Source organism: Maniola hyperantus, chromosome 6 (genome assembly GCF_902806685.2).
Source record: "Maniola hyperantus chromosome 6, iAphHyp1.2, whole genome shotgun sequence".
NCBI classification, from domain to species: domain Eukaryota; kingdom Metazoa; phylum Arthropoda; class Insecta; order Lepidoptera; family Nymphalidae; genus Maniola; species Maniola hyperantus.
Window position 1 is genome coordinate 4,346,867 of NC_048541.1, and position 26,952 is coordinate 4,373,818.

General features: G+C 37.6%; 1 protein-coding gene across 6 annotated transcripts in view; it reads left to right on the plus strand.

Annotated features, from left to right (window-relative positions):
- LOC117983094 (synaptotagmin-5-like) overlaps positions 1–26,952 on the plus strand; it is a 65,545-nt gene that overhangs the window by 27,448 nt on the left and 11,145 nt on the right. For 2 of the 6 annotated variants that reach the window (XM_069499285.1, XM_034969558.2), the window contains exon 3: positions 21,755–21,898. In XM_069499285.1, coding sequence (XP_069355386.1) covers positions 21,755–21,898 — 144 coding nt within the window. The other 4 variants (XM_069499286.1, XM_069499288.1, XM_069499289.1 and 1 more) reach the window with 4 other exon arrangements.

The window sequence follows — 26,952 nt, forward strand, 5'->3', positions numbered from 1 at the left end:
ATCAAATAAAAATAGTTCGTACGAAAGATCATAGGTAAAATGCTCAAAAGCATTGCTCATAAATCTTACAATACAATTAGGTAATTAAATTAAAAACAGCAGAATATATTAAGTAGATCACTTCTGTTATCCCCGCAAAACCATCTCGTTTCCCGTTTTACTCCAATATCGTAAAAACTGTGGCTATAAAACTTAAGTCATTTTAAGAAAGGCACTGAATTTTAAAAGTTTCTCGATGCTGGGAGTTTATCGTAATAAGCCACTTGCGCGTCTGGCGCCCGACCACTAACTTGCTTCAACGACGTAAAAGCATTAAACGTGTTGATAAGCTTCGATGTACTTTCTTTAAAAGGACATACATACACGTACTACTCATATAGCAATTATAAACTAGCTGATGACCGCGACATCGTTCGCGTGGATTTAGGTTTTTAAAATCCCGGGATTTTAAAAACCTAAACCCACGCGGACGAAATCACGGGCATCGTCTAGTCGAGTAAGAATATAATTAATAAATTCTGAATTCATATTTCAGGAAGATACTGCTTCAACCTCCGGCATTTGGCGAGAGGTTTTATCAAAGTTAGATTATTGTCACGAACGTAATATTACATGTCACACGTAACTTTTATTACATTTCCCTCGAGGGAATGTGTTTAGGAAGCCATTTTTGTGGGTAAAAAAATAAATTACTTCGTCTGACGTTACGAGATTGTCCAGAGAATAAGCTGCGATGCCGCCATGATTTTATTAGTGGCATGTTAGTTGAGAGTAGTTTGACCTAGTTTCGACAATTCATAGATATCATTTGATTTTGCTGGTCAAGCTATGCTGACCCGATTCGGCAACTGGATGGGTGACTGACTTTCGAAGTCCGAGTATGGCCCTGAATCCTTCCTCCATGTCACGCTTCTGTTCATTATCACTATGCCCAAGCCCGCTCTGCGTGATTTTACCACGCAATTTTTATAGACCTAGATATCAGGAGCAGTTTGATCACTCCACATTATTTTTGAATCATGTAGTTTTAATGTTCGAAAATCAGTAACTTTTAAACAGTTAAAATATTAAATCCATATCCATCCATACTGATATTATAAATGCGAAAGTGCGTCTGTAGCTTTTCACGGCCCATCCGTTCAACCGATTTTGATGAAATTTGGTACAATAAGTCAGTCAGTCAGTCAGTCACCTTTGCATTTTATATATTTAAGAAGATTACGTTGTGTTTGTAATATTTATAAGTACACTTTAGAGCCCTTAGTTTTGTCTAACTAGTAAATTAGTGATGTGATGTTGTTTAAATGGTGCCTTTTTCTTTTCTACACGATTGAAACGCTTAACGATTCTGTATCGGTAATCTACTTTCTTAATGCGAACACTTATGCCTTTTCTATTTTCCAAATAGGCACTTCTTTGTTCTAAAACTATTGATTGGTCAGTAAAGGCCGTGTGAGGCCTGCTGTATACACAGCTCCTTAATGGAAGTTCCACGTCGGCGCCCTTTAATTACACAACTTGTATGAACTTATTCAATTACTTTATCCTTCGATATATAGTTACACTTATATTGAACTAGATACCCGCGACTTCGTCTGGGTGGATTTATGTTTTTTTTAATCCCGTGGAAACTCTTATTTTCTGGAATAAAAAGTATGTTCTCTATGTTTTTCCCCGGGATGTAAGCTAACTCTGTACCAAATTTCATCAAAATCAGTTCAACTGTTGGGCCGTGAAAAGCTAGCAGACAGACACACTTTCGCATTTATAACATTAGTATTGGATGTAGGGTACCGTGTGTAAGGGACCATTTTCCTACTGCACCGCTATTATAAGTCGCATCGGCAAAATTCGTTAGCACAGTAAAGCGCAATCTAACACCGACTAAAACCAAATGTAGATACACCAATGAAATACGGCATATTGCTTGGCGCAGATTTTACATGATAGAAAAACAGACGTTTAGTAGCGTTGGGTGAGCTAAACTGCACTTTATTGTATCGTATCAAGAGTCGCTATTTATTTAAATATGTATATTTGTGGAGTGATCCTCCTATTGCCACACACCGCCTAAAGGTGTAAACAGATCACTCTAGTGTGTTGTGGATCTGATGTGTTGTAGGTACTTGTAGTTGTAACGCGAGATATGGCTGCTATGTTGCCGGAGCGTTTCGCTTGAGACGCGCTCTGATGGTTGATTTTCTTACCAGATTGCAACACACTTCAACACAATAGTATGGTCGTACTCCTAAAGTATTTCCGAGGTCAAAAAATTCGATTATTTTGAAAACATCAGAAAATTTGCACCCTTACGTTTTTCATCGTCGTTTGGTGTAACCATAAACAGTTTTATATACGCTTTCAATTTTTATGGATTCGTTATGGATCGTAAAGATAAAACGCCCCGCATAATCTCTTCTGCTTATTATGTACGAGTAGGTAAGCTATACATTACTTTGATAATAAAATAAAATTTTTAAGTATAATACCTACTGTTTTTGATTTAAAATTGTCGTACGTGTCCGCAAACCGCGGTCGACCAGTCGCGACAGATACGTATACACAGTCGTTCGGAACGGTTTACGGATTCATCCGAATCCGTTTTGGCCGACAAAATGATCCAGTGGGCCAGAATTCTATCGGACGCGGTGTGCGCAAGGACGGCTACAGGTAAATATGATGTTATAGTGTGTTACACTCAAAGACAAAAATGCTCATTGAAAGAAAAATAATTTTCATAAAACTGCAATACCACACAACACACACAAAGTACAGTAGTAGATTGAACAACAAGGCATAAAACAAGCCATTTTATTATATACTAGCGACCCGCCCCAGCTTTGCATGGGTGCAATGTAGATAATGTGGTGTCAGTGAGGGGTGCAGATTAATAATCCATACTGCCATACTAATATTATAAATGCGACAGTATGTATATCTGTCTGCTTTAATTTTACGATATTTAAAAAAAAATGTGATATCTCCTAAGATATTATTCTGAATAAAATGATGTAAAGGCCAATTTTGGTCTTAATTGAATATTTCAGATGATCAACTATTTTATTTTGATAAGAATTAATAGGTATAGTATGTCAGTAAAAACACCTTCGAAAGTAAGGCTTCGTTTCAGATCACATTTGAAAATCATAAAATCGATTATTGTGAGCTAATCTTAATTTTTTCTCTCCATCCAAATTGTGATACAGATCATGATAAATACTGAACGTATCTACAGTTTAGCCGATTTTAATGAAATTGGGTACAGAGTCAGCTTACATCCCGGGGTCGTACATCTAGGCTACTTTTAATCCCGGAAAAACAAAGATTTCCCACTGGATTATAAAAATCATAAATTCACGCGAATTAAGTCGTGGGCATCATCTAGTCTAAATATATAAAAGGAAAAGGTGACTGACTGACTGACTGACTGACTGACTGATCTATCAACGCACAGCTCAAACTACTGGATGGATCGGGCTGAAATTTTGCATGCTGATAGCTATTATGACGTAGGCATCCGCTAAGAAAGGATTTTTGAAAATTCAACCCCTAAGGGGGGGAATAGTGGTTTGAAATTTGTGTAGTCCACGCGGACGAAGTCGCGAGCATAAGCTAGTTACTAATAAATACTCGTACCATATCGTGACGCAAATGTATCGTCCATTGAAATTCGAAGAGTGACCTAATTCGGTGACACGTCTACTGACCGGGCTATCAATATTTGAGCAGTACACCTACAGTTCGTCATACCTGCAAAGCGAATACACAAAAGGTACCCCAAGAACAAACAAACTCCCTGTTTTCGGACAACCTCTCTTGGTTATAAGATCCGATGATATGATGCTTCAAAAAAGTCTTAATGTTGATTAAAGAGATTGACCGCCATGGCTGAAATTCGGTCGGGAAGACATTATTGTTATTATTGCGTGGTGATGGTGCGTATTGCTTACTTTGTGGCTGGTTTTCCCTGCATGATTAGCAGTGGGAGGGCGGGCGGTGCATGTCGCATGCTGCATGTTGTGCCATACAGATTTGACCTGTTTGAGCGGATTATAGCAAATTAAGCTTTTGGTTCATTGTATATCATGGATTTCCGCAAAGTAACGCCTGCTTCTATACAACAATTATTATTATTATACTTACTCAACTTTGGTCAATTCATGTAATCCGAGTAGAAATCGTGTTATTTAAGAAAATAGTAAGTACATCGGCTTGTTTGATTGATTTCGCCAATATTTGAGGAGCGTATACGGATCGAAAGCGCCCTCTCGCCTAACACTCTAGAAGCTTCGATAAACAAAGGCACGTTACGAATACATTTCATTGTATTTAACGCATGTAAAGAGTTCAAGTCTACAACGTCGAATGTTTACAAACACATTTATTTTAATGGAAACCATTTGATTTGAGGTTTCCACGCGATTTAGCAATGCTAAGCGTTTGGAGGTAGGTAGGTATCTATGTCTTTGCCGGTAGAGCTTTAATTAGCCACGACGGAAACACCCTCCTATGGTGGATATACCAGAATTTAACCAATTTAGAAGTTATAAATTCACCCAGCCTGATTCAATGTGGCTTGGTCTTACCTTTTTTCCGATTAAAAAATTTCTATGATTGTGATCTCTCCAGGCGGTAAAAGACAAAAGGCTAGCAAAAACTTTGCGTTATTGTTATACTATCTAAACACAATCCAATACCAATCACTTTTGCCTCATTTTGTAGTTTTAGTGATTTAGTATTTTTCAAACCCGCCATGTACAGCGTTCAAAACTGGAGTCAATGTCCCTCCTACGACGTGGCATTGACTCGTAATGGCCTACCTACGCAACGTTCGTTGACCTCTAGCGTCAGTCAGATGTTTTATTTGCAACTACCTGATGCCCGCGACTTCGTTCACGTGGATTAAGGTTTTTGAAAATCCCATGGGAACTGTTTGATTTTACGGGATAAAAAGTATCCTATGTCACTCTCCAGGTCTTACTATACCCAACCCATGCATAAAATCTCGACTACCTGTTGCTCCGTGCGAGGCACGGACGTGCCTGAAGGACAAATCAACAAACCAATAAACCAACAAACAAACACACTTTTTTTTTTTTTTTTTTTTTTTTTTTTAATAGATATAGCGAGCAAACGAGCAGGCGGGTCACCTGATGTTAAGTGATTACCGCCGCCCATGAACATTTGCAGCACCAGAGGAGCCGCCGATGCGTTGCCGGCCTTTCGCATTTATAATATGGGTAGTGATATATCGTGAACTTTTACAAAATATAGGTATAGGATATTTTTTTAATTATTTTTCGCGTTTTTCTTGTGGTATCATATCAGTAATCGCCGTAAACTACGCCGCCTGAATCCAGCGACTCCCTGCGACTCGTCTGATGTCGTCGGTCCACCTAGTGGGGGGGGGGTCTTCCAACGCTGCGTCTTCCGGTGCGAGGTCGCCATTCCAGCACCTTGAGACCCTAACGTCTATCGGTTTTAGGAACTATGTGCCCTGCCCATTGCCACTTTAGCATCGCAACCCGTTGAGCTATGTCGGTTACTCTAGTTCTCCTACGGATCTCCTCATTTCTGATTTGATCACGCAGAGAAACTCCAAGCATAGCTCTCTCCACCGCCCGCTGACTCTGAGCTTTCTAATGAGGCCCATAGTTAGCGACCATGTCTCGGATCCATATTTACCTACATTATATTTGTCTACATTATACAAGTATTTGCATGTGCAATAAAAAACTTATAACAAAGAAAAATGCTAAATCGTGTATTCGTTCTGCCGATGGGATAGTAACTGGCTATGGCTGCAGCCTTACACCAAATGATTGCTCATCCAATTTAGAAATTATGAATTTCTAAATTCACCTACTTAGGAATCGAGTCAAATTCAAATCATTTCTTTCCTTTCAAATTCAATTCTTTCCTTCTAGCCAAAAGCTTCCATGACCCTAGTACCTCCACAGAATACAACAAAATAACATAGCATAAGTTTCGCTGAACTTTACGGCCCTCACATTGGTAGATTGGTCAGCTACGCGTTAATTAATACGGTTTCGTGTATAACTTGCGCCCTCAAAACCAGGCCATTCCCCGAATATCAACGATGTATGGAATAGCGTACGTCATGGGTATTGGATTTCTGATGAAAAGCGTCCGAATACTGACGGCTTGTCCTTAATCCATACAAAAACGTCATACTAATATTATAAATGCGAAAGTATCCTGTCTGTCTGCTAGCCTTTCACGGTCCAACCGTTCAACCGATTTTGGTGAAATTTGATATAAAGATAGCTTGCAACCCGGGAAAGGACATAGGCTACTTTTTATCCCGGAAAATCAACGTCTGTCTCTTTGTATTCTTAGGTAGATCTTTTAAACTAGGTACGCAACCGATTTTAATACCGTTTTCATCAATAGATAGAAAAAGGTTCATACCTGCGTACAGTTTTATATTCTCTTAATTTATTAAAATATGATGATATTATTGCTCTAGATAGCCGAAAGACTTAGATCTTGCACCGAAAATGCTGTCTTATTCTTTTGAAATATTACAAAATAAATAACCCCATTGACACCCCATTAGTATCTACATTGCACTCGTGGGAAACCGGGACGGGTTGCTAGTATAATATAATATTACAATGGCTACAGAATCGTACCCTTGGAGACGTTGGAGAGCCACTTGACCAGTATTTAATTGTACACCTATCCCTTAAGGAATATCGCACCGGAAGACGCAGGGTTGGAAGACCCCCACTAGCTAGGTGGACGGACGACATCAGACGATTCGCAAGTAGCCGCTGGATCCAGGCGGTGCAAGACCGTGGCGTGTGGAAGTCCCTACAAGAGACCTATGTCCAGCAGTGGACGTCTATTGGTTGATGATGATGATGATGATGATCCCTTAAAGAGAAAATTCTTCGTAGGATATTGAATGGAGTAATAATACGAGGCTTGTTCCCCAAGACTCCCTGCATGACCTTCCGTACCTGTTGCGTACAGAGAAAGTGACGCGGCCGAAATGCGCCGCCGCCCTTGGGGATACCAGCCGCGAAACATATGCCGATTCAAAGGCAAAATAGTAAACCTTTTGCAAATTGTTACTGAACCATAATCATGATCAACCCATCGCCGGCCCACTACTGAGAACTGGTTTCAGAATGAGAAGGCCATAGTGCACCACGCTGGCAGACTTCAACACACCTTTGAGAATATTATGGAAAATTCTTAGTTTCCTTACGATGTTTTTCTTCACCGATAAAGCAAGTTATAAGAATTATTTAAATTTTTGAAACGCACTTCCAACTCTCGGAAAAAGATCCGACTTTTTATATTTCTAACCCTAGACTCCGTACCAAGGCAACACTGGTCCGGGCGGCGGCAGTTTGCGCGAGTCGCGGAACGGGTCGCGCGCCGCCCGCCCATAGCACATACCTACCCTATACGTGTGTATTCAATTATACCTCTAGTGTACCCTTTATATAATTACTTCTTAGTTAAATTAAACCAGTGTTAATCTAAGCTTTCAGTTTAACAGACTAATTAACACTCATTAGTAAAAATCACAACACGTTTTGTATACTACCTATTATTGTCCCAAATCATAATCGCTTAAACACTTCGCTACTCCTCCTAATCTGTACTTAAATTAAGCTTTTAATATATTGATGTTTTGGGCGTTAAAGCTTAGTTGAACTAGCGTAGTAGCGTGTAGCTTTTAAATGATTAGTATCGATGTATGTTATTGAGAATTGATGCGTACAATTGGCTTGATCGAATCATACAATAACAAAGTTAAGTACTCGTAAATCGAGTCAAAACTGAACAAGAAATTGTTATTGGGACGTTAGATTGAACTAGAATTTATGCGTGATGCGTAGGTACCTATAGCATGTTATCGATACGACATTCTTGCTCTACATATTTTTAATAACATAGCTTGATTAAAAGTGGACTTTATTACTAGGTATACCTATCGTACTATAGTACTAAAGAGGATAGGAATATATTATGAAAAGCTTATTTCATATATGCAACATGTGCCACTTATGATGATGCGTCGGGACACTACCACAGGATCGGAAAACAAATTCTACTGAGTAAAGCCGCCAAACTATCTATCTTTGACAGTTTTTGTACTGGATTTCTGTCAAAATCTTAAAGTTTATCAGGTGATAAAAAGCTCTTAGCTGCATATTGAAAAGCAACAGGTAATCACTCTAAGTTGGCATTAAATTCAATACCACTTCTAAGACCAGTCCGAAAGGGCGTGGGTTCGTATCCCACCGCTGTCACCATGTAGTGAAACGACCAGCTGCTCGATAGTGACTGCTTTATTATATCAATTTGTAAACTACTCCAAGCAATACAATATTTTATATTAAGTAGGTCATACGTATACAACAGTCACCAAATTATATAAATTATATAAAAAAACTTTTTAATAAATCCGCAAGCCAGAGAAATGATGTTTCCCGGGAGCGGGGAAGCAACAGTTAGCTCATCATTTGGCCTCGGTTTACTCGATTCCGGGGTTAAAGCAGCCTCTTTTTTACTACAAAGGGACACGAAACGCTGCTTCATTATAAGGAGATTAATCATTCATTATTATATTTTTGCGCACCATTTTATTAAGTAGGTATACCGAGATACTTTGCAGAGTTTCTTGTGGACTTCTTCTTATCGCTTTCTAAGGAATATATTATGAATCGTTTGATAATATAATGACGAACTCGATGAAATAACAAAAACTAGCTTAACTAGCAATAGAATTGGTGAAATAATTGGATGCCTTTGTTTATCTATGGGACACAACAGACTATAAATCAGATCCATAGACATACCATAATGTTATACCATTAATGTTATCCATTTAGGAACCTAACTACCTACATAGCAATTTAAGCAGTTAATTAACGCTTGATTTAACGGAAGGAAAACATCGCTAAGAAACCTGCATGCTTATGAGAGTTTTCCATAATGTTATTAAAGGTGTGCGACGTCTGCCGATTCGCACTGGGCCAGCGCGGCAGACTATGGCCTAAACCCTTCGTGGAGTAGTGGACGGGTTGATCATTGATATACATACCTACTATTAATGTAATTCTAATAGGTCTTTACTCTACTTTTTCACGGCTAACCCGTTTAATCAATTTTGACATAAGGTACAGAGATAGCTCGTACCCCGGGGACTGGACACACGGTACGTTTAACGCCGGAATATCGACGAATTCCCACACGATTCTTAAAAAACCTGATTCGACACGAATAGTCGTGGGCATGATCTAGTAAATAATCAAATATGATGAACGGTGAAAAAGTTAAGATTACTAAAATTAATTAGGTGAAGTTTGGATTAGTACTCTGTCCAAGAATTCGTCTATCGAATAGGTTTTACTTGAACATAGTTAAATATTGACACACTAAAACAGAAAATACTGTATTTTACACGCAATTTTTGTAAGTGTTTTGCTCGTACAAGTAATATTCATTTTCACACGTTATCGAGACCGACAATTTTCACTAAATTCACGGCATGGGTGTCGAAATCGATCGAGCAACTCCGGTTTTCGGAGAAAATTCATATCACGGGAACTTCGTTACCCAAGTGTATAAGTAAGTGTATCAGTTTTTGACTATTCCTTTGACATTATTGTACCTAAATAACAATTTGGTGTGGTAAAAGTATTATTAGTTTTCTGTTTTCAAAAGTAAAGGAAGTTATAATCATCTGTAATTGAAATCATACAGAGTTGAAGTCATAAACATAAAAATCATTTTAACATATCATTTTAGCTAGTTGATGAAACTCTGAAGCCTGAATTTCGTCTATTAAGTAAATCTTAATTTCATTTAAAAAGAAAAGGTTACTGATTGACTGATCTATCAACAGCCAGATCAAACTACTGGACTGATCGGGCTGAAATTTGGCATGCAGATTGCAGGTAGCTAGCTATATGACGTAGGCATCCGCTAAGAAAGGATTTTTGAAAATTCAACCCTTAAGGAAAATGCTGTAGTTCACGCGGACGAAGTCGCGAGCGTAACTTGTATAATATATCATCCAAATGGGTCCAGTAATTTAAGAGAAATCGGTGTACCCTCGGTGCGCGAGTCTGACTCGCACTTGGCCGGTTTTTTTAAGCCTGGCTCTCTAATACATTTTCCATAGTAACTCAAAGACTTCAAGCAAGCTTTTTCTGTTAAAATTAAAATTCTAGTAGGTACTAATTTTCCGGCATACCTACTTTGCTCTTAAGGCTTGACGGCATTAAGGATTTAAAAAGCCTCTCTAATCTCACCTTAATACTTATGAGCTGTTCTCGTAAATGTTTTAGTAAGTTACTCGTGTATTTTCGTGTTAATGTTTTAAGTTGATCGCACAACATACATTATTATGCTCCAGTAGATAGCTACACATTGGCTAGTGAGAAAAGTGTTGACACAATGTGTAAATGACACTATCAAGAAATGGTGAAAACTCCTAAAATCCTGCCCACGTTGGGCCGCTGACCACTCGTAAAGTAGGAACATGCGCCAAGTGACCCTGTACCTATACATTCCTTGAGTGTATTGGCCATGAAAGTTGGGCCAATGTGTACAAGACTTCAGTAAGATGCGTTAATGAGCCAAAATGTTCCGCCAGCGCTGGCTCACTGATGACTCGCGGAAAATACACGACAAGTGGCCCTGTACGCATTCGTAGGGTGCATTGGCCATAGGCGTTAGGCCAATGAGTACAAGACTTCAGTTTGAAGGTGTTAATAGACCAAGATGATTTATTTTACCAGCACTTGGCCGTCCCCGCAACCCAGTGACAAGTAATGATGCAGCCTAAGATGGCACGCGCTTGCCTAGAAGATGCCTCTTCACTCTTGACTTAAAGGTACCCATATTAAAAGTGGAGGGCAAAACTGATGTTCAATTTGCAGTCACATTCTATCCTGAAATCATTGGAGAATAATAAAAGCTACAACGTAAACAAACGCCCACGCTTACGTACGCTACGTAGTATTCCGGCGCCCACGCAGTGACTCGACGCCCACGTTATGTCTGCAAGCACACGCAACGTGTTTTTATAAATTTTTAGATGTTTTTCATGGTCACGTTTAAGTTCACAGTTCTAGGCTATCTATTTGCACAGAGAACATTGTGAAAAGGATGGCACAACTTTTATACATTCAAGGTCCAGTTGCATGACAGTTGGTTAAAGTTACGTTACGGTTAGGTACAGCTAAAACTCTGACCGTCAAATAGAAGCGAAATGGATTGCACACATTAGAATTTGCTAACTTTGGACCATACCTGTAACATACGGAAACACTAGATGATGCCCACGACTTCGTCCATGTGGATCTAGGTTATTAAAATCCATTGGAAACTCTTTGAATTTCCGGGAAAAATAGTCTATATTATGTCCATCTCCAAGATGCAAGCTGTTTCTGTACCAAACAAATGATGCCCGCAATTTTTTCTACGTTAATTTAGATTTTTTAAATATCTCGGGGAAACTTATTGAATTTCCGGGATAAAAAATAGCCTATGCCCCGGGATGCTAACTTTCGCTATACGTCAAGATTTCGTCAAAACCGGTTAAATAAGCCGTGAGAAGTTAGCAGACAGATAGACTATCGCATTTTTGACGAAGATGTTACGGAAATATATTAATCTACAAGTAGTATTCAGCACTAGCATTGCTTTTTTAAGCATATAAAAATATAGTTTTAATTATATAATAATATTATTCTATTATACCCTTTCACATTTATAATATCAGTATAATTATGGATAAAGAGGTATGAATATTTGACGTGCAACCTATTTTGCTTTTTACTGGTGTTCAAAGTTTAACGATACCTAATTTTGGCTGACTGTCATGCAACTGGACCTAGTACTCTAGTGTATTCCACAGAGTACATTGGTATAATTTATGTGTATTCTATGGGATAAATAACACCATTATCATGTTAAAAATGTTGCCGAACAGCATTTTTGCTTGTACCTACTTCCATTATCCAGTTATCTTCTCGCTTCCAAAGCAAAGTATTTTCATCTACACGCCCGTTACTTGTAAAATATCTCAAGGATAGCGTTACAAGCAATATATTTTATCCCGGAAACTTGAGTCCGTCCAAAACGCCAAGTTGGGTCCGTAGTAATATTTATTAAGCTAAAATTTTTCAAATTCAAGTCAGTCATTTATTATTTTTATGTTGAATTCACGGAAAACAGTATATTGGTGCAACTTTTTTTCTATATTTATTTATTCCTTTTTTCTATGGTTATTCAGTTATATATAGTCAGAGTTAGCTTACATGCCAGGGACAGCTAGCAAACAGACAGACAGCTGATAGACACACTTTCGCATTTATAATAGTAGAATGGATTTAATACAGATATAGCTTACGTCCCGAAAATTGAGTTAGGTAACTTTTTATGTCGGAAAAACAGAAAATTCCCGCCAGATTTTTAAAAAAACATAAATCCACGCGGGCGAAGTCGCGGGCATCATCTAGTTTTACTTAAAATTAAATTATGCTTCCAAAACCGCATGAGTTAATTGAATATATCGAAAAAATTATATGTGATTAATTCTCTCTGTGAGAGGGACTGTGCAATTTTGTTCAAATATCCAATTTTAAATTATTGTATAATATTGTTATATTAATATTTTTAGATTTATTTCTTTGTTAGCAGATTGTTTGTTTTCTAGTCTTAGTCACATCGAAAAGTATATTTCTTCCGTAATCTTAGTTTGGATCATCGATGGTTTGGATGCAATACATTCGTCCGCGTGGAGTTAGTTTTCTAAAATCCAGTTTGAAGAAAAACAAATATTGTAAATATTTTACAAATAATAATAATTAAGTATTAAGTAATAGTGAGTGTGATAGCCTAGTGGTTAGGACGTCCGCCTTCTAATCGAAGGTCGGGGGTTCTATCCCGGGCACGCACCTCTAACTTTTCGGAGCTATGTGCGTTTTGAGTAATTAAATATCACTTGCTTCAAAGGTGAAGGAAAACATCATGAGGAAACCTGCATGCCTGAGAGTTCTGCATAATGTTCTCAAAGGTGTGTTAAGTCTACCAATCCGCACATGGCCGCGCGCCATGGCTAAAACCCTTCTCACTCTGAGAGGAGACCCATACTCTGTAGTGAGCTGGCGATGGGTTGATCATGATGATGATGATGATGATGATGATCATGATGATCTTTGATTAAAATTCTCTAGTTCCAGAGTTTGTATAGAAAAGCGCAGCCGAGGACAACAGCTAGTTAAAAACAATGCAAAATAGTTTGCAATTTCGAAACGAGACCTGACCCTGGGGAAATACTTTAAGTTTTGCTAATTCAAGTTTAGCCATACAATAGTGTTCAAGAGTTAGTTATAATGACAGCCAGACGCTCTAAATATTCCATAGTTTCTTCACCTTACTAATACTCCTACTAGTAATAGAAAATTCAATGTGAGTATCTACTCACCGTAGACCGAAATAGAAATTTTAATTAAACCCCAAATTCAAATGAATACCCTAACAGAACTTCTTTAGTTATTTGGAACAACATCTCAACTTGACTGAGTGTCTAACTACCAAATAGTTAAATTATTTGAGTCGTGAGAGTTTCAATACTAATATTAGAATAGGAAGTTTAAACTTTAACTATAATGAATCAGCTTTTTTTCAACCGTTGGATGTCCATACGTGGACATACGCGTAGGTCTCTTGTAGGGATTTCCTATATTAGTTTACGTGCTATGATCACATAGAGAAGTCTACATAAGGATAAAGGGTGCCAACTAAGGATGCAAATCATGTAGATGTAAATAAAGAATTAAATTAAGTCTTCCTTCCGTGGGAACTCTTTGACTGTCCGGGATAAAACGCAAACCGTCTCTAGGATGCCAGCTATCTCTGTACAAAATTTCATCAAAATCAGTTAAAGTTTAAACGGATGGATTGTGACAGAAAGGTAACAGACAGACAGACCGACACACTTCCGCATTTATAATATTAGTATTTATGGATTACGTTTGTGTCCACCAATCACCTACTTATTATCTTCATTATTATAGATAATAAGCTTGTTTATATGTCAATAGATTTTGTGAATAAAAGTTTAAAAAAAAATAGATTTTCATACAAAGGTCTGGACGATTCACTTTTAGTGATAAGACTGCCTTTGCACACTTTATTTTTCTATTTGTTTTGTTTTTGTATGTAATGTGTTGTGTAGCAATAAAAAAAATTATCTATCTAATTTTAGTTTAATTATTTAAGTATATTAATTTTAGAATACCGAAACTCTTAGTAAAGTAACGCGCGCTAAGTAACATAACTTAGCGCGACTTAATAAAAACCTTCAGACTTTCAGAAAGTCCACCTTTTTAAGTGCATAATTAAGTATAGATAAGCTAATTATTTTTGTATTAGGTACCTACTTAGATTTTTGCATCATCCGAATCTTATCCATATCGATATCCATATACTAATATTATAAATACGAAAGTGTGTCTGTCTGATGTCTGTCTGCTAGCTTTTCACGGCCCATTCGTTCAACCAATTATGATGAAATTTGGTACAGAGATAGCTTGCATCCCGGGGAAGGACATAGGCTACTTTTTATCCGGAAAAATCAAAGAGTTCCCACGGGATTTTTAAAAACTTAAATCCACGCGGACTAAGTCGCGGGCATCATCTAGTAAAATATAATGTTATGTAGCCTGTGTGAAAGCGGAAACTTTTCTATTACGAAAGAATTTTAAAAAGCGTTTCGACGGCTCCGGAGTCCGGATATTACCTTCCGTGCATATTCAAAAATACGAGTATTAAACTTTTATGTTCGTTTTACTCGTAAACATTGTACTATATTATGTATTCTTTGAGTACCAATATGGCGGTTCCAACGTACTATAGGTAGATACCAATAAATAACCTTTGCAGACAAACAAATTCCCCTGATTTGGTTTGCTTAAGAGGGTTTGTAATTCAAAAAAGTTCTAGATCTGAAACCTACATATTAAATAATAACATTGTTCCAAATTCAATCAGAATTATAAAATTCAAGAAAACTTGCCTCGGAATAGTGTGCGACAGGTCGAGAAGGCAACCGTGGTATGATTGGGCGGACGCCCCGCACACCATTACCCGCGCTATCCCGCACCGGGCTAGCGCAGGGGCTGTGTGGGTGAGCGAGGCATCCCCACCTCGACCTGTCGCGTATTATATATTTCTAGGAGACAAGTTGTCCTTGTGAATGTCCTTTCAACGTTTATGTTGTAGCTTATAAGTTTTTAGCACAAAATAAATAAAGTAAAAGAATTCTAGTTGCCCATTAACCTTTTTATTTACACACATATTTTTAAAACATCTGATAGAATAAGAAGAGAATATCTATTTTACAGACAGAAAATCGCACAACGAAATCTGACCTTAGCAAACACTAATAACGACCTAACTAAATAATGGTAAAGAAGTTCAATTTATTTTATGGTGAATTTTTAAAGTGATGCGTTATCTACCCAATTAGTGTATTCTGACTTTTGAATCTACGAACGATTACAACCTTTGCGAACTTTTTGTGGAGAATGAGAAGAGAATAAAAATGAGTGGGTTAGGCCCTCCCGGTGTGTGGGCTGCTCATAAAAGGCTCGAGTCCTGGGCAAGAGCGGCACGAGAAAGGACTTCCAGTGCGAGTAGTGGGCAGAGTCACAACTCTACTGACAGCTTCGGCGATGACAAGTCACATGGAAGTCCCAATGTAAGTATACCCCAGATTAACTTAAGTTTACAGTTAGGCCCTCTCGGCATGTGGGCTGCCCATAAACGGCTCGAGTCCATGGCGGCACGGGAAAGGACTTCCAGTGCGAGTAGTGGACAGAGTCACAACTCTATTCACAGCTTCGATGACAAGTATACACCAGAACTTAAGTTTAGAGTTTGTCAAGCCCTAGCGCTGTGTGCTGCTCATAAAAGGCTCGAGTTGGGCCAGGGTCTTTGGATTGTTGGTTTGTCCTTCAATCACGCTGAAACAGAGCAAGGGATTGACGTAATTTTTTGCATGAATATAGTTAAAGACCCGTATACTGACATAAGCCCAGAACTTTAAAAATCACATGTCACATCTCACAAGTCACATGAATGAAGTTGCGGACATCGTCTACTTGATATAAAGTTAGATTGTACACTGGAAACGGATATAGACTATTTTTTGTCCTCAAAATGAGAGAGTTCCCCAAAGGATTTTTAAAAATCTGACTCCATGCGGATAAAGTACCGGCCATCATCTAGTAAGCTTTATTCTGAACATCGCCCGGAGGTCATTTTGCGATATTGATTGGATTGAAAAATGTATTGCTTTTCCTTTATCACTTTCTATAGTACGCGATGGGTTGAAATGGCAATCGGGGAGGGAACGTCCCGCACACCCGCACAGCCTGCGCGCTAACCCGGTGCGGGCGAGCGCGGGTGACGTGCGGGTGTGCGGGGCGTCCCCCCGCCTCATATCCCCAATTGCTATCTCGACCTGTCACGGTCTATAGGGTTATATGAAATCGCTTTAATATTGCGGGCATAAAAGGTGATTTCAAGTTGAAAAACGGAGCACAACAATGGTGATGTAAAAAAAGAAAAATGTAAAACTGCCTTAATCCATTCCCATACTTTTATTTCCTCGGTTTCCTATTTGCCTGGGCTTTCTAATTAATTACCTGTTGTGTTTCACATACAAAGAAAAACACTTTTGCTTTGTAATGCCGGTCTTTTATTGTAAAGTTACTGAAGGTAAGGGTTTCTGTGCTGCGTTAGTTCTTTGTGTCGTTAATACCTACTACTTATTAGTCACGAATTCGTTCGCGTGTTTATGGTATGCCTGCGGACCCGCCCCCACTTGGCTCGGTTGGACTTTTTGAAACTCCTTTCTTAATGGGGGACTACGTAATAAAGAAAATCTACATCTATATCATTTGAATAATCACACATTGATATGTCAGTCAATTTCTCTTTTCACATAGTATATAAACTAGCTGAAACGTTAGAGACTTCGCCCGCGTGGATTCAAGTTTTTAAAAATCCCGTGAGTATTTTTTAATTTTCCAGTAGGTATAAAAGTCAATCTCCAGGTCTTTAATTATATCCATCAAAAATCACATCGATCCATGCATTGCTTCGTTTTGGCGTGATTGAAGAACAAGCCAACAAACAAACATACTTTCGCATTTTTTTAATATAGGTTGTGATTTTTGATTTAGTGACAATAAATTCTTGTTCTTATATTATAGTAGGTACTATTTTACTAGTAGCCCAAGCACATCAGTGGGATAATTTTCTCGCGGGCCATTTATTGATAAGCAGTTGAAAAAGTTGCGACAAAAGTGTGTTGCAGTGATTGTTGTACCACGGTAATGTTATCTATGCAGTATTCCATCTTCATACAAACGGACGAAACGCGAGCTATACCTACGCGCCTCGATCTCGCGGTGCGCTCGCGGTGCAGCCAGTGCCGCGACTGTGCCGCAGTGACGAACGGACGCGGTGTTTTGTATTTTTAATAACCGCGCGATTTTTTCACTAAAAATAAGTTCAAGTACATATTTAAGTACATATTTAAACACAAAGTAGGCAAATGACAAGTTCATATTTAAACACAAAGTAAGCAAATGTAATTAAAATGCCGGAGGCGGGCAGCCCTATCGCATGTTTACGTACTGCGCTGCTGTAGGTATTTATTTCAAACATACGGCCGAGTTACAATACTGTATAGATAACATTAGCGAGGTTGTACTCAGTTTGCTGTAATAAAAAGGTATCTTATATAAAATGGCTAAGGTTTGGAATACTGTTCCGCGATCCGTGTTTCCTACTAATTACAACGCGGGTATCTTTAATACAAGTGTGCATAGGCCTTACCTAACCTTCCTTATACCTTCTAGGTTAACGCATCCCATCTTAGGCCACATCATCACTTTCCATCAGGTGTGATTGTGGCCAAGCGTGTGCCTATGGTGAATGATGAAAATGCGTACTTTAATATCGGCATTGGAATATGTGGTGTAAACCTCATATAAAAAAACCGGCCAAGTGCGGGTCAGGCTCGCGCAATGAGGGTTCCGTACTACAGTCGTATTTTTTCGACATTTTGCACGATAATTCAAAAACTATGATGCATAAAAATAAATAAAAATCTGTTTTAGAATGAACAGGTGAAGACCTTTCATATGATACCCCACTTGATATAGTCACTCACTTCGAAAGTTGAAAATACTAATTATTAGTTCATGACCACAATTTAATTATTTTTTGTGTGATCTAACCTTAAATTCACGGTTTTCAGATTTTTCCCCAAATGTCAGCTATAAGATCTACTTACCTGCCAAATTTCATGATAATAGGTCAACGGGAAGTACCCTGTAGGTTTCTTTACAGACAGACGGACAGACAGACAGACAGACAAACAGACAGACAACAAAGTGATCCTATAAGGGTTCTGTTTTTCCTTTTGAGGTACGGAACCCTAAAAACGTATATACACACATTTTTGCATTCATATTGTATTTCATTTCATTTTATTGAATTTCAGAGTGCTTTCAAATTTATTTTGGAGTGTGGTAATAAAACTCGTTTTGTCTTATTTTTATACCTGCAAAGGAAGCGAAATAGACAGTTTTATTGAAACCGCGTGTCTTTCAAGTTGGTTTGTATTGTCGCGCAAGGAACGTTGGGAGTTTGGCACACTCTGAGGCCTTAGTACCTACCTATAAGATTGTACATCTCACCAACTACCTTGATAGCATTCAATAGTCAAAACACTTACTAACACCAGTCTTAAAGTAAATGGACCTTATTTCCCTTGTTTTACTTTTAATGCTCAAGTTTGTTTATACCTATATCTATAGGCCTAGGTAATGCTCTAAGCGAAACCGTTGTGAAATTAAAATCAGAGACACTGAAGTTTTGAATTTAAACCAATGATTTTTAGGTCCATTTTACTTTGATGATATTTTATTTGGATATATCGAATTCCATCAACGTTGAGTGGTATGTAAAATGTCATACTAAGCACACTGCTTCATAATATCCTAAGAAGGGCTGGAAACCACATACGTAACAATATAAATTCAAGAATAAACACTTCTCGCGTGAATCATAAATCTCGTTTTATTCATCTTTTGCACCCTTCTGTAGTCTCTTTATATCTTGTATATTGGTTTTCTGTTTAAGCATGTGCCGTAGAGTTAATCTATCTATCTTTCACGGTACAGGGGTAGCTAAGGCGCATAGCATAAATTTTGTGTTGATCACATTGATCTCAATCGTTGTGATTATTTTTTATTCAGATACAAGTTAGCCCTTGACTTTATCTCACCTGGTGGTAAGTGGTGGTATGATGCAATCTAAGATAGATGCGGGCTGACCTGGCAGTTTTTAATAAAACCATACCCCTTTTGGTTTCTACACGGCATCGTACCGGAACGCTAAATCGCTTCGCAGTGCGGCTTTGCTGGTAGGGTGGTGAATAGCCTCCACCCTCCCACTAACAAGACAACATCGCTTACTACTGCGCCAGGGAGGTCGTCAAGGATTGGTTGAATTAATGGTTTTTTTACTGCATCAATGCATTTTTGGCAATACTGAGTGAATATCAGTTCATCAGATGTGATTGTGATTGTTACTTGCTAGTTTAAGAAAAAATATACATCTATTATGACGAACCTGGCTCATGCTAAGCACTACGTAGTCATGGGAGAAGGAAATACCGGGTTCTATTGCCGGCTAGGTTAGTTTGGGAATCATAAGTGGGTAGTAGAACTTACGCAGTCTATTTTGTCATAGAAAAAATAAAAATACTTTTGGCTACGGCGTAGCACACGTGTAGACCATCGCTACGGCGTCACGACAGAGCAATGGATTGAGGTGAATTTGTATAAAAGTCGAAGATAAAATCGACAAGGGGCATACAAGGGGCTATTTTTTCATATAGCGAAATAAAAATATGTAACTTTGGTCTACGGCGTAGCACTCACGTAGACCATAACTTTAATACATCCTCGATGTATAAAACTCCTCCTACTCAAACTATTAATTAAATAATAACATACATAAACCAGATAAATCAAATTAACCTCTTTTTATTACATTTATATTCATTATACAAAACTTCAACGAAAATGTTATAATGTTATGTTATTCAGTCCAAAACAGAAATGAAAATATATTTTAAATAGAGCTGTCAGCCGAGCGTAGTTTTAGTTTGCCTCTAATTTAACCTACCTGTGTCTGGTGGGAGGCTTCGGCCGCAGCTAGTTACCACCCTACCAACAAAGCCGTGCCGCCAAACGATTTAGCCGTCCGGTACGATGCCTTAAGATTTCACTTACCACCAGGTCAGATTGCAGTCAAGGGCTAACTTGTATCTAAATAAAATTAAATAATACTGTAATAATGTAATAATTATCTGAACATTGTATCAAATACATTAGGTACACTAGCTAACCCGCCTTTACTTCGCTCAGGTGGGATTTCTGAAAATCCTTTTTAGTGGGGATTTACATTACAGAGAAAACCTACAGCCAAATCTCGAGTATCTATACCCAGCGGTTTTAGCTAAGATTTTTTATTACTAAACAGAAAAAATAATCTGATATTGGCTAATCTATGTAAAGCCAGAAGAAGAAAATAAGAAAAAATCTAATACAGCTATCACATATAAAATTGCTAACGATATTCACGCAGACGAAGTAGCGAGCATTAGGTAGGAGCTCTTAATTAATTGTTGAAGACTACAGTAGCTATGAGTCGACCTGGTTGCTTTTTTTACCAAAGTAATAAATAATGCAAGGATATCATCGCCGTCGCGTTGCTTGTCAGGTCCCTCATGTTTCACGCCCGTCTGGCGAGGCTCATTATTCACTTAGCTTCAGTTCTCCACCCCTTAGTGTGGTCTGCTGGTGTTACGATGTTTACCCAATGCACTTATGACTTAATTGATATTTGCCATCAAATTAAGAAATGTACATAGGTACATTTCTTAATAATAATTTCTTAATATGTAAATGTACATATTTCTTAATAACATAGGTCTATACCGACCTATGTTTAAATTTATAATTAATGCCTGCATTCGTAATCTTCTTCTTTCGTGAAAAATAACTGTACAAAGTTTAAATGCAACCGGATGAACGATGCGCGAACGTCATTGACAAAAGATTGATTTTTATAGATCAGTAAAGTTTGAGTTTTATTAGGTTTTTATTATGTTTAATGGATCTACACTTAAAGGAATTTTGTATGCATCAGTTTTTTTTTGTTGAAGAAAGCGATATTTTATAAGTGCCTACGCCAGGATTTCGCTCGACTAAAATACCTATCTATGGCCTAAAAAATACGAGTTCAGGACGATGTACTAAAGACTAAACTTTTTCAATTATTGTTTGATTTCCGTGACCTCCTTAGTGCGGGCTTAAGTTAGGCTACGATTACACCTGTAAGTTTTACTTACGTAACTAGCTTATGTAACTAATTTACAAAAAAATTACTAATGAAAATTTACTTATAAGATTATTTACATTAGTTTTGTCGTAAGTTAATCACGTAAGCTACTTACGTGAGTAAAACTTAAGGGTGTAATCATAACCTTATAGAGATAACTTATGTGTGAACAAACTAGATCCATTGGCATAAACTTTGTATTGTCAGTTAATCACAGTACTGTTTTATATTGTAACACAATTACTTATAAGATTCATTGTAATTGTTACAGGAAATGCTGATATCGAAAGAGCAATGCCGTGTTCAGCCGCTTAGCGAGACCCGTACGGCATCCTCTCTTCCACACGCTAGACTTGCGAGGACCCCTTCCATATCGTCCCAGAGCAGTCTAGACAGCGGCACCTCTAGAGCTACAGTAAGTGTCATAATTTGGACAGTTGTAACTTCTAAAGCAATGTTATGCCGCAATTACACATGTAAGTTTTACTCTTGAAGTAGTTATACGTAATTAAATGACAACTAGTTTACTTATGTACAGCTTTTAGGAGCGTTTACATGAGTAAATTTGTCGTAAGTTAATAATGTAAGCTACTTACGTGAGTAAAACTTACTGGTGGATCCGCGGCCTTGTGAACATAGATAAGATACCTGCTGAATACCAGACAGTTCAGCCGCTAAGCAAGACCCGTACGGTACCGATCCTTGCTGCAAGGATCTTCACTTTCCAAGAGCAACGTCGCCCTTAGCTGCTAAGTGTTATTTTATCAATAACATTTAACAAATCTTTTTTCTATAAAGTAATTAAACTAAAACAATTTAAACGTCGTGTCCCAAAAACTGCTTATTTCGGTCAACGATTAGGCCTTGCCATTCAGCGAGGTAATAGCGCCATTGTATTGGGCACAATGCCCAAAAATGACTATTTGGACGCCGTATATTTTTTAAATATAATTTTTTTAGTGATAAGTTTTTTTGTAGATAATCTAAATATTCTTCTTATCGATTAAATAAAAAATAAAAATAAAAATCTTTTTTATTCGAATAAACTTTTACAAGTACTTTCGAATAGTCGGATGCATCTACCACTGGTTCGGAATGCCTTTCCTACCGAGAAGAACCAGCAAGAAACTCGGCGGTTTCTCTTTTCAATATATACTAGAACCTAGTATATCTAAGAATTATTACTTACTAAATCCATGGTTATACCTTACTCTACGTTTTGAAAGTAGGATTAAAATAACTCTATCTTCTGATGTAGGCCAGTATAAATTAATGCGTACCTACTTTACAAAATACGTGTTAGTAGAACGACGTTAGTTGGTGAACTTATTAATTATAAGTAGGTATTATAAGTAGAGCTGTGATAGCCTAGCGGTTAGGACGTCCGCCTTCTAATTGGAGGTCGGGGGTTCGATCCCGGGCACGCACCTCTAACTTTTCGTAGTTAATTAAATATCAATTGCTTTATCGGTGCAGGATAACATCATAAAGAAACCTGCATGCCTGAGAAATCTCCGTAATATTCTCAAAGGTGTATGAAGTAATCCGCACATGGCCAGCGTGGAAGACTATGGTCAAGACCCTTCTCACTCTGAGAGGAGACCCGTGCTCTGTAATGATCCAGCGATGGGTTGATCATGATGATGATGATGACTATACGAGCACAGAATACTTAATAGTACCACATTAGACTTCCACGAAAAGCGTTCAAGTTCTCGGAACATGTTTTCCTTTAAATTGTGTGTAGTTGTTATATTATGCATAGAAAGTTCGCTGTTTGATATTGCGTTGAATTTTGTTTGTTGAAGTTTGTCTTCTTCTTCTTCCTTACCTTATCCCACGCTACGTGGGGTCGGCACAACATGTCTTCTTCTTCCACTCATTCCTGTCATTCGTCAAGGTATTATCCACTTCTTTTTCACGCATATCCTCTTTCACGCAATCCATCCACCGTTTCTTTGGTCGTCCTCTCCTCTTTTTTCCTTCCACTTCCTGTTTGTTGAAGTTTGTCTTGAAATGAAATTTGATATATTATAGTCTGCGAAATAGCATAGACATAGTTCATAGTGTTTTGTGTTAGTTTATCGTCTGCGTGGATTTATGTTTTTAAAAATCCCGTGGAAACTCATTAGCTTTTCAGCATATGAGCTTAAATTGGGGTAGTTATTTAAATATTACCGACAGACACTGCAATTTTATTTATTAGTAGGTATAGAAGTGTAGATATATTCCTGCCTGTTCGAAACTAAGTTTTCCTTCGTATTGGTAAGTAGATTTAGATCACTGTCGGCTGGATATAATATACGATAGAACAGACTCTCGAAAGTAAATTGAGTAAAGCAGTATTTTATTTGTCTACGGAAAGTAGAAGGATCGACTTCCTTTCCTGGCTCAATCGTATTAATTCATCTTAATTTTCTAAAAGATAGACATTGACTTATTTTTTTATCTCTTATCTCCACATTACTTCCATAATACAAATTACAAGGATGTAATAATATCAACCGTCAAACTCAATTAATCAATTCCTAATCAATTCAACAAGTGATATAATGCGTACAAAATGAGAACTCACTCGCCATGTTAACTTTGTGTGTCAACTGTCATGTCAAAAGTACGATTTTAGTCCTTATTGTAAAGGCGAACCGTACTTTTGATACATAAGAGTTAAAAAGGCGAGTGAGTTCTCATTATATACGGACTATAATTAAGAAATCAAAAACACGACGCCTCCATTACACGAGTAGATATAGAGTAGACCTCCATGCCAAAACTATCATGCCATAGGTATCGCTCAAGTTAGCGAATATATTTTAATAGTAATTAAGTTTATAACATCAAGATTTTTATAAACCTCTGGTGAGGGAAAGGAAGGTGATGGAGCTGAGCTGTGCTATTTCCTAAGAGAAAGATTTTCAGCTTTCAAGTTTTGACTGCAACAAAACAAAAAAGAAAACTTAACCGCTACAATTTTAATTAAAATCTTTGTAAAGAGAAGCGACAGCATTTTTCCCCCAAATAATTCCTCTCTGGAAACTGGCCTGGACAAATTCTAGCTTGCTTTGAGAGAAAATGTTTTGTGCAAAAGGTCAAAAGCGAAATGTAGATAAACAACTGAGTTATGTACGTAGGAACTACCAACTAAAGCTCCATGCACATCCACACTAATATTGTAAATGCGAAAGGGTGTTTGTCTGTCTGTCTGTCTGTCTGCTAGCTATTCACGGCCCAAGAGTTTAACCGATTTTGACGAAATTTGGTACCTACAGAGAGTTAGCTTACATCCCGGGGAAGGAAAGGTATACTTTTTATCCCAAACACATTTTACAAGTTTGGAAGTGTCTCTCGCGCAAACTATTCAGTTTAGAAAAAAATGATATTAGAAACCTCAAATTTTTGAAGACCTATCCATAGATACCCCACACGTATGGGTTTGATGAAAAAAATTTTTTTGAGTTTCAGTTCTAAGTATGGGGAACCCCAAAATTTATTGTTTTTTTTTTTCTATTTTTGTGTAAAAATCTTAATGCGGTTCACAGAATACATCTATTTACCAAGTTTCAACAGTATAGCTCTTGTAATTTCGGAAAAAAGTGGCTGTGTCATACGGACGGACAGACAGACATGACAAATCTATAATAAAAAACAATGACGCGCGAGGCTTAGGTTGGAGCACACTTGCCTAGATGATGCCTATTAACTCTTCCAGCTTGAAAGGTTTCAGTGACTGCACTCGACTTTATAATAAGCCCGGTATACGTACACCACTTTCCTAGCAAAGCAACATAACGTGACGCATAACAAAATTGTAAGTCCACGCTTTGCAGGAAAACCACTGTACTTACTTAGTTCAGAAAGGAGAAGGTCTGTCTAGAAATAATAAAGGTAGATTTGATGATTCAATATCAAGAAAAGTTTTTGGAAGAAAATAACTATGCGCCACTTCTTCCGCGTTGATTTATGTTTTTAAAAATTACGTGGGCTCTTTGATTTTCCAAAATAAGACTTAAGTATAGCTTCGGTATTAGTTCTGGGTATAAGCTACCTCCATTCCAAATTCCAGCCAAAACGGTTAAGTCAGTGGGACTTGAAGGAGTAACAATCATTCAAATCTCACATTTATAATATTAGATTATATTAGTAAAACAAATAATTCATATTTTAAGTAAAAAAGCGGATTAAGGTTAATCTGTAATCATCCTAAATGTGAAAAAAGGGTTGAATAAGTAAGTGCTCAAGTATTTGAATTTATTTTATTTTGATAGAAAATTAGCTCAATAGCGTCGGGTCGTGTCGCGCAGCGCAGCGTAAATGCGTTTAGACCATCGATGTGCTTAGACCTTTTACTGACAGAAAAGCTTTCGCCCATCGTATTTTGTTTTCGTAACTAATCCTAAAACAAACAAAACCAGCCAAGTGCGAGTCAGGCTCGCACACTGAGGGTTCCGTACTACAGTCGTATTATTTCGACATTTTGCACGATAATTCAAAAACTATGAGGCATAAAAATAAATAAAAATATGTTTTAGAATGCACAGCTAAAGCCCTTTCATATGATACCCCACTTGATATAGTTATCTTACTTAAATATTGAAAACTAATTATTAGTTCATGACCACAATTTAATTTTTTTTGTGTGATCTAACCCTAAATTCACGGTTTTCAGATTTTTCCCCTAAAGCCAGCTATAAGACCTACCTACCTGCCAAATTTCATCATTCTAGGTCAACGGGAAGTACCCTGTAGGTTTCTTGACAGACAGACAGACAGACAACAAAGTGATCCTATAAGGGTTCCGTTTTTCCTTTTGGGTTTACGGAACCCTAATTATATATTATCAAACTTACCATGTTGAGATCTTTGTGAATTTAAATGTGTAAAACAGTCGTCAGAAATAACGGGTTTAAGAATAGTTTGCGACTGAAATCAGTGGCAGACTGAACAAGTTACTCGTAGAGCGAGTAATTTGCCGTAAACTGCATACCTACTGTGTGCTGGAAATTGTACTGTGAGATTGAAAATTACATATTATACTGAGCGCTAACTCCGACAAACAGTCAGCTCCAAACTATATGCCTGAGAGTAACATTTTAACTAGAAATCCGGAATTAATTAAAAAGTTAACGAATAATGTGTATAGTACCTATGCTGTGATAGCCTAGTGGTTACGACGTCTGCCACCTAATCTGAGGTTGAGGGCTCGATCCCGGGATTCGACTTCAAAAAGTAAGATAGAAATACTTGGACAGATTTTTTATTCAAATAAACTTGTACTTCAATTAGGCAATTTTGTATCGTCTAGAAAATATAGCTGTCTAGAAAAACGACACAAATTGAACGATAAATACTTACAAATTTTTGAGCCCGTTCTTATAACTTTAAAACTAAATATTCTTAGACAAATCTAGAAAACCACAGACATAGATATTTCTTGAATGTGTCTACAAATTTTTATAGACTTTGGTTGCT